This window comes from Halyomorpha halys, unplaced genomic scaffold (assembly GCF_000696795.3).
Source record: "Halyomorpha halys isolate HHAL.00 unplaced genomic scaffold, Hhal_1.1 Scaffold318.1, whole genome shotgun sequence".
NCBI classification, from domain to species: Eukaryota; Metazoa; Arthropoda; class Insecta; order Hemiptera; family Pentatomidae; genus Halyomorpha; species Halyomorpha halys.
In genome coordinates this window covers 116,546-126,728 of record NW_027105968.1, presented here as the reverse complement: position 1 = coordinate 126,728, position 10,183 = coordinate 116,546, and the positions used below count along the sequence as shown (strand labels likewise).

The following is a 10,183-nucleotide window of genomic DNA, read 5'->3' as shown; positions in this document are numbered from 1 at the left end:
TAATTTTTTTTTTTTTTTTTAGTATACTATTCTACTGCTGTGATTGTTTTGTTTCTTTTTTATTTATGCTTTGTACATTTTTCTTAATTGTTAAACTAAACAGTTGTTCCGGATCACTGGAGAGGAGAGGTATGAAGGAGTGAAACAGAAGGAGTAATGTATTGGAACATTTTTATTTGGCTTTATGCGAAACAAAGGAACACCAATATATGTATATAGAATAGAAAAACATATTTTTTGTTTAGAAGAAAAAATGTATTTAAAGTGTATTGTATTAGTATATTGACGATTATTGTTTGAAAAATTATAAATGTTAATTGTATATAAGTGTAAATATTTACAATTATGGATTGATGAGTACAGTGTGTTATAGCAGCCCAATGTATTTGGGCAGCATGGCAAAATAAAGAATTTTTTTCCCTGTCGGACTTCATTTTTTAGTAGTTTTTATCTGGTAAGAATGTGCACAGTTGTCATTATTTATCTATTTCCAAGGATTTTAGCAGATTGTAATATTTTTCTATAAAAAAGTTATGAATTAGTGGCATTAAAACAATGGAACTCTAATTAATTAAATTAATGAAATATTTAGCTAATGCTGGAAAGTATACAGGAAAGTAATACTCAAAAACCATAAATAGAAACATTTGTAAAGTAAGAAAACAGTTTGTGTTCATTACATTTCATAATAATATATATATATATTGATATTGTTGAACATTATTAATAAATTCATATAAATTATTTATTGTAAATAAACCAAATGCGATCTTATGGCATTGTACATTGTGTATGTAACATATATATTAAAGTTTTATTTAATGGAGTAAGACGTAGAAGCACTTAATCTACATGTAAAATACTGAATATTACTATTTTTAGGAAGACTACATTTTAGATATTCGAGAAAGTATTTTTTTATGTCCTGAACCAGTCGTCAAATTACTTCCTGTTGAATTAGAAAAGCAATAAGGCAGAGTAAGAAAAAAAAATGTGCAAAAAACGGAGTAATGTTTCGCGTGATCTAATTAGCGAATCCACATCTGTAGTTAGTTCAGTGGGATGAAGCATTAAAACCATTTATCATCAAGATTTTTTTTTTTAATAAGTGAAATGAACATAACTATTTAACGGTTTATAATTTCTTATAAATTATCAGAAAAGATAAATGATGATGATTTGAAAAATAAATCATACGATCTAAGCTGTTATTTTGAGGCTTATGATTTATATATTTTTAGCAGGCAATATTTAAATATTAATAAGATAAAACATTATTTATAAAAAATCCCTAAAAAAAATTAAACCACCAAAACCCGGAAAACATTAAATGGACCGTCTGTAGCTGAGAGAGTAACGGCGTAGGTCTTTGCAGTCTCGGAACTGCAGCAGCATTATTTATTTATTTATCACCCTACCCTGCCTATTAGGCAATACGGGGTCAATTATTAATAATTAATTAAAATAAAAGTTCGAATCCGACTTTTATTTCTGTGGTGGTCCCATGAATTGAAAACTTGACCCCCCACCATTGTTAGTATAGGGCAGTACCCAGTTGATTAAACTCACCCTCCTCCCTCATATGTCGGAAATGACCGGGAAATGGATCATAAAAAAGAGAGAAAAACAATAAATTACTTTATACATTCATTAAAATAGACTTTGTAATTTTTATTTATTATTTTCTCCTATTTTTATGAAGTTTTTTATTAATTAAATTGGAATATACTTACCTACTCGGAAAGTCTTTAAAAAAAAATGTTATAATTTCATAATAACAATAGCACAAAAATGAAAATATTATAACAATAAATGGTAATTATTATATGGTATATTTCACAGTTCATTTCTTCAGTATAAATCTCTATTTTAAATATTTAAAAAAATAATTAAAACATTAAACAGAGAAATGAAATGGGGCTGAAGTTTGTGTATTTAAGAATTTCTGAAACCCACTTGTCTATTTTCTAATATATGTCTGTTTTTAATTGAAATTAACCACTAAAAAATACTTATTTATAATTAGTGATAGCAGTTCTTGCACCTACAATATTTTCATTTTAGGGTTAGTAAAAATCATATCATTAACAATTTTTTAATTTGGGCATTTAAATCCTGCCTGCTTATCTCGATAAGGATATGACCTAGCTGATATTAAAGAGCACTTAATGGTTCATTGATACATTGTAGAGTTAAGTATTCCATTGTATTAACTACGATCATTACAAAAGCTTCATGATACGCCAACAACATAACATTATATAGGAAAGCATATAATGTTATGTTGTTGGCGTATCACATGCAAACACATATGGACCAACTGAAGATGATTATATGAAAAAATAAAAGAATTTATTTTTTTTTAAAATAATTTAAGACAGTCCACAGCGGTGGTGATGTTTGCCTATGCATACTGACTGAGCATCAATCTTGGAAACATTCCTAATATCATTCTATTTGATAAATGGAATATGGTCCGGGTGCGGTCAAAAAAACTCAAATAGAAGATTTATACTATTTTAATCATTTACTATTTGAGTTTTTTTGACCGCACCCGGACCACATTCCATTCATCTATACACACGGTCAATCATCAATAATCTTCCATCATTCTATTTATACTAGAATATATTTATATATAGAATATATATAGCTGATATAACAATAGTTAAAATTAAAATATATCTAAAATAAATTTGAAAAAATAAAATTTATTCGAGTTACTGACATTAATTGATGTAATAAAGATATAAATAAATCAAATTAGTTACATATATGCGCACATACTTAATTTCTTAAGATAGTTAAATATTTCAGGAATGTGAGGACTATTATCGTTTATTAATGTTGCCAAATGATTTGGTAATCCGGTATCTATCAAATGGCTGTAATCTTTCAGTTTGTGGTACGTTACACTGTCTACATGCTGGTCTAGATGTTACTGTAGATGACAGTAAGTATTCTTAGGTTAGTCAAGTGTGTCCAATTCGTAGTCTGGTCTGTATTACTTCGTGTCGTCTGCAGCTTTGGGTTGATATATTCCATGGAAGTACTGTACTCTTAATTTATATTATTTCGTTTTCTATTATACTACAATTCATGATGTCTGACATGTATTCAATACTTATATTGTCATCAGAGGATAAAGGATGTTGTGGGTGCAATCAAAGCAGTCAGAGGTAGTCAGTAATCAGACCATTTATTTATTTATTTAAGTGTTTCGACCACTAGGGCCATTTACACTGAATTTACAAAGTTAGTAGATAACAATTGACATATTAACAAAGTTGCATATAATTACAAAGTGAGAAGGTTACAAATTAACAATTACAATTACAATTACATATTTACAATTAAAATTACATATTACATATTTACTATTAGTTACATATTTATAATTATGATTTACATTTTACAAAGTTGCAATTAGATTTGAGGTAGTTAGTAAATAACTATAAAGAATTTTGCATCCACTTATCTATTGCTGGACAGTTAGACTATATGTGATCATAAATATTAATGATTTTTAGAAAGTGAAAAAGTTTTGTTATTGTAGTGGGATCTTCGCTCAACATCTCCTGTAAATCTGAAGAGAACCGTACTGTTCGTGATGCCTAACGGTGAGATCGTTTCCACAGTAGCGGCACATCGGTGCATTTTCTTTTTTCATGAGATGACCGTGGGCGAGTCGAGTATGGCCTATCCGAAGACGGGTTAATACCACATCTTCTCTCCGTAGCAGATTCAGGTTTCTGGTTGGACGTTTCACTGTCTGCTGGACCATTCTTAACTTGTCTCTCATGATGAAGCCTTCATCTTGCCACTCTTGCCATCCAATTTCTTTTATCCATGAAATAACATCTTTGCATACTGATGATATTACGACTTATCTTTATAGCTAGTCTGGCCTGCGAATCTGCCTTTTCATACCCAGTGATCCCACAATGACCTGGCAGCCATAAAAATAAGACCCTACAACCCATGTTGTTCAAAGTTTTCAAATGCTGCTTCAACTCTATTATTAATGGGTGTGTTGAAAATGGATCTTGTAAAGATTTGAGGGCAAATTTCGAGTCAGAACAGATGACCGAGCGGGGGCAGTTAAGTGGGATATTGCAAACTGCGCGATTGATTCCGAAGAGTTCTGGAGTGTACACCGAACAGCGTGGTTGTAGCGAAAATAAGAGGGTGTGATTATCTGAAACGACAGCAGTGCCTACTCCTTCGACTGTTTTGGAACATCTGTAAAAATGAAGTTCCAATCGTGGTGGTTAGTTTAAAATTGATTGAACTTTTTTTAATCTGATAATTGGCGGTAAACTACGGTTTAAGTAATTGTTTTTGTAGTCAGATCAATGATACAGCTTTTGCCGCTAGGTCAGCACAACACTCATGGCAGGTATGATCTGCAGAAAACTAAAGAAGAGCTGGATGAGAGACCACCTTTTCTAACAACTAATTGATTAAAGGCTAATTGTTAAGATTTTATGTTATTGTTTACCTTACATTTCAACTTTTAATATTGCATCAAGCATGTTGGTTGGCTATGCTGGAACGTGAATTACACTAAGAGGTGGCAAACTTAAAATACATAATCTATTTGTATATATATTTGAATTCAAATGGAACATTCGAAACGTAAGTCATAGGTTTAAAAGCTGTTAACTGAGCTATAGGGGTGATATTGGAGATGTCTAAAGAATAAAATTAGCAATAAATCTATTAAATTCCTATGAAATTCTGCATCTAGGTGCATGGTTTCTTTTTCTATTAAAAATATATAATGTCTCCATTATTCTAAAAGCTCAAGAAAATAAAATTTAGTTTGAACACCTAAGAAAAAATTCATACTTCACATTCGAAAATAATTTTCGTATGCTTTCCAAACTGTTCCTATATTATACATCTTCAAAAAAATTTATCTTATTTATATCAATATATCATATCATTATCAAAATTTATAATTAACTATATATTTAATAATGAGTTGAAGTGAACAAAAAAAAAAACCCTCCAAAAAATAAAAAACTAGAATTGAGCAACAAATTGTTAATTGTAAAAATGTTAAAAATATAAACACAACAACACTGGCCCAACGTAGCACAAAACTAAGACATAGTTTTGATTTTAAAAATCCAAATTAAAAACTGTAAGTACACGAAAAATAGGAAAATGAAACATAAAAAAAAAACATAGAACATTCCGTAATTTTTAAAGTATATACAAATAATTTAAGCTCTCATTTCATAGATATAACTTTTTTTTTTAAATATCTTTATTGAAATTTACAACTGTATATTATATAATACATTCAGTAAATTTGATCTTAATTAAAATGGAGTGTTACAGGCGTGTCGAGATTGTAGCACTGTTGGTAGCACTCTAATGACATTTTACATTAGCAGTTCTCGTGGCCATCTTCTTTTCTGGCTCCTCGAAGGATTGTCAGAAATGGATGAGGATGCAAGGCTAGAAAGCTTTGAGTGGTTAGAGAGTTTATAATGGAAGGAGTGATATCTGGTTCGGGCTGGATCGGTTACGTAGGGAATATTAATAATTTTATTTGTGACAAAGTAAGGAGCATTGAGGATTTTACGAAGGATTTTGGATTGTATGAATTGAACAGGAATTCGAAGGTTTAGTGGAGCCTCAAAGCTCAACTCCATATGTCCAGTTGACCTTATTGCAACCATTAGATCATTCTTTTGTAATTAGTTGGAAGTTTAGATCGTTTGTCTAGTAAGTGCTATAGTAGTCAAAATCGACGTGCAGTTCCCTGTCTTGTGTGAGGATTCTAGGTTAATCGTTTATCTAGACGTAGTCCAAGGTAGCGGATCTGTTCGACAGAGGTAAGAATAACATTATTAAATGAAACTTTAGGATAGTCGGTAGGTTTATGACGAAGGGTTTTTGTTGGGATTTATCTTAATCCTTCAATTACGACCCCATTCTTCGAGGGCTGTGATATGGGATTGGAGAGTTTGAGGTACTATTAATGGAATATTATTAACTGCGAGCATACGTAGTGTGAATAGAGTTAGGATTGGTTGGAACATAGCTATAACTACATTAAATATAAATAGCAAATCATCTAGTTAATATTAAGTCATACAATAGTAATTTTGGAATGAAGAAATTTCATAACCATAGAACTTCATAGAAATTTCATCTTTTAACCAATAGAGGTATATTAAGAGTTATCAGCCTAATCAGAGTAACCTCAGAAAGAATCCAGCAATGATGGTCAAGAAGATTCTACTTATTTTAAACAAGTCATTTATATATTAACAAGGATGAAAACAATAGATATTATTGTATTTTAAATGTGAACTAATATGGAAAATAGTCATTATATCAAGTATGAAATTATATTTAAAAAGAAATGACAATGAAATCCAGGTACATAGTTAAATTAAAAATATTAATTAAATATATTTCTATTGTCATTATGTTTTATTTCACTCTGAATATCTACATTTTCCGATTATATGTTATCTTCATTTCAATAAAAATCCATTATCTTAATTTAGTCTGGTTTTACTACCTTATTTAAAACATTGCTTTTATTGCTAGCATTATCATTGATTTTATTACTATTTCTTAAGGGTTTCTCTATCAATATTGAATTTTTATTTTTAATGATGAGATCATTTTGTATTATGTTATACCATAAATTATTTATTAGTTATTTTGGGTAAAAGTTTTCAATAAATATTTTATAAATTTTTATTGTAATATCTTTTAAATATTCTGTTTGCTAATGATGTGGCTCTATTAATAAGCCTTTAGCCAGATTTATTTTCTGAGAATAAGAGTGGCTTCAACAAAAATTTTTTTTTGTATATGTGGGCTAATTAGGAGAATAGTAGTTATATCATATATAAAGTTTTAATTAAAAATGTTGTTTTAATAACTAACTTATAACTAATAGTTATTATTATTTAACTTTTGAATTAATAATACAAAAATTTCATTGGAAGATGTTTTCATTAACTATAATATTATTATATTTTGTTTTCTATTATAGGAAGCACTTAGATTTCCCTCTCGGTCTGCTAATCGACATACCCTTGCAGACCGAAGGACGGCCTTGTACAAGAGATCCTCCCTTGTGCAATAGGAGGAGGGGAAGCTTTCGCCACCCTCACGAACTCCGAATAAATAGTTAGGGACCGGCGGCCGCCCCTCAGTACTCCTCCATTCACCACCGGCAGCAGTTGAGCAACACCTCACACCAGCAGTATGGACTTCAAGGTAGGCAAGCTTTGTACTTAGTGTCTTCGAAAAAATAATTCATTTGCACATTACGACTACTCGTGATTAAAAGTGATTTTGCTAAATTTTAATATTATACTTTCAGAATTTAAATTAATTTCTGAATATCAATTAAAATATTAGTCAAGTAAAATTTCGATTGGAAGATTATCGATGGATATGGCGATAATATGATGTTTCGTGTGGCGATTAAAAATGGGTCAAAAAGTATTTTTCTGCTACTACCTATTTATTTGTAATCAACGTTAAGTCAAACTTTACAAGTCTTCATCTGGGCTAAATGAGGAGAAGATAGAAATATTGTAAAATATGATATGTAAAAAAAAAAAAATAATTAACTAAAAAAAATATAAATATAAATTAATGTTATACTGACTAGTAACAAGTACAGTAACGAGTAGTGGAATTGCAAATGCGCCATTGGAGTAATTTATAATGAAATAATAATATATAGAAATAGAAATATTTGTATGTAAAACAAAAAAAAAATGGTAAGAAAGATAAATTAGCTTTTGTAGAAGTTAAAACGAAGTTTCGGATCACAAACGAATTCTTACTACGAATTTCAAACGAGATATAATTTATTGAATCGAAAAATTTATTGAAATTAATTGTATTTTCTTGTAACTTAATTAAAATTAAATAATTATCACTTTGACAAATATTTTAAGTTTTTTATACAATCATTTCGTCGTGTTCTATTTACCCGGTCTGTATTTTAAATTTATTATTTTTATTAGAATTTAATAATAAAAATGTATTTCTTGCTGGTTCCTCTTTTCATTGCTTTTAGCTATTTGTCATATTAATGAAAACTATTAAAGCCAAAAATTCAATCTAGAATATATAATGAGAACTTATTAAGCTCACGTCAAATTCTGTCTACGTTATTGTTCTCATTTAAAGAATATTTTACAAAATACGAGGCAGTAAATTTAACATAACAATAAATATTTGATTTTTTAATAAATCGTTCAATTCTTGAAGAGCATAAGAATGTTATAATATAACATATGTTTGTCTCAAATTGTAGCGAATTTCTACATGAATGAAGAATAAGAAAAGTTATTTATTATTATTATTTAGTCAGACTATATGTTCTGAAGTTATTCAATACAGTTAAAAAAATGAAAATTCAATATATAGTTCGAAAAAAATATTTCACCTCAATTTATCAAAAACATCCTGATAAATTATTTTATTTAAAATGTTTCTTTAGATAAAAAAAAAACATTAGTCATACAAAGTTAGTCTTATTGTATATTGCAACGTTTATAACAGTGGCCTCACGTACCAGAATTGATAAGTAATTAAATTAAAGTTTTAATTTTTAAAAAAAATAATTATATTGATTTTCATTAATTTAGTCAGGTACTACGATTCGATATTTGTTAAGTATATTATATATTAGCTATATTGCTGCTCTTTTTTTTTTTTATTCATTTATTTATTGCTATTTACAACTGTACATTATAACACATTTAGTCAATTTGATCTCAGTTTATATGGAGTGCTACAGGCGCGTTTCTATACCTCTTGGTAGCACTCTTATGACGTTTTACATTAGCAGGTCTCGTGGCCATCTTCTTTTCAAGCGCCTCGAAGGTTGTCAGGAATGGATGAGGAAGCAAGGTTAGAAAATAGTGGGTTTGGGTGGTTAGGGAGTTTATAATGGAAGGAATGATATCTGGTTCGGGCTAGGTCGGTTACATATGACAGCTCATATTTCCGAAAATTTGTTTTAACCTAGAAAAATATTTCTCTTTTAGTTAATAACCAAATTATGTCATAGTTTATATTTATAAATTTTATTGTTATTAGTAGCAATGAAATGTACTATAGAGAAAGTATTTTCATTAAGCCATGTCAGACTGTTTTCAACGAGGATAAGATCTATATAATAATAATTAATAGATATTAAAGACTATTCAATTGTACATTATACATTATAGGTATCTGAAGCTAAATCAAATTCGTTGGAGCCATTTACGAGAAATTTTTACGAAAGTATCTGTGATATACAGTAACACTTTAGAGGGTCTATTTAACGAACAATTTTCTGTAACATTCTCGATATATACCATATTTACTGTTAGTACGTATTTTCACTTTTCAGTTTTTAACTAAACTGACCACGACTCATGCACAAACCATTTCTCAAGAATTGGTTATTTGGAGTCAGCCGAACTTACGGCGGGTTTTTTTCCGTAATACTTCCCCAATGTACTTTAGTTTGTGATACTTTATATCTTAGAAATATTTGTTTGACATATTGTATTAAAGAAAATAAATTTGATCATTTAAAGTAGAGTATCTCTGAGCTAACAACCATTGCAATCAGGTTTTCATTATCATAATAATTATCAATTATTTTAATTTAGGAATCCTAATCATTTAAAATTTCTTTTATATATTCGATATTTTGTAAAATTCTGTCCCAGTTTTTTTTTACTTTATGTATCAATAATATAACGACACAACATTGACCAAACTAGTTAATATACTATCCCTTGTTAGTTACATAATACTTTTTAAATTTATTATCTATAATTTGTCATGAATAAGTATATTCTCTTTAACTAATAAATAATAATATATTACTAAATTAATAATAAAAAAATAAATGATTTAAAATTTATAAATTTAATACCTATCATTTTTCATAACTAAATAGATTACATAATAAACAAATAAAATATGTTAATATAAATGTCGATAAAATTTCTTTAAGGATGTGTACAAAAATAAATAACCGCAAGCAAATAAATACAATTTTCAGGATAATAAGATCAAGTCATCGTCTCTACCGTTAGTCTCTCATTAAGAGTATCAACCAAATACGATTAGTAACTTAATTTCAATAATAATTAAAAAACAAATATTATATTTATATATGATTATTTAATTA

General features: G+C 28.6%; 1 protein-coding gene and 1 long non-coding RNA gene across 2 annotated transcripts in view; one reads left to right on the top strand and one right to left on the bottom strand.

Moving 5' to 3' along the window:
• Positions 1-10,183, bottom strand: part of LOC106681200 (uncharacterized) — a 57,469-nt gene that overhangs the window by 5,243 nt on the left and 42,043 nt on the right. The gene's annotated exons all lie outside the window — the stretch shown is intronic.
• LOC106681199 (uncharacterized) overlaps positions 7,176-10,183 on the top strand; it is a 42,181-nt gene continuing 39,173 nt past the window's right edge. The window contains exon 1 of the mRNA XM_014421399.2: positions 7,176-7,254. Coding sequence (XP_014276885.1) covers positions 7,243-7,254 — 12 coding nt within the window. The 5' untranslated portion in view covers positions 7,176-7,242. The remainder of the gene's footprint in view (positions 7,255-10,183) is intronic.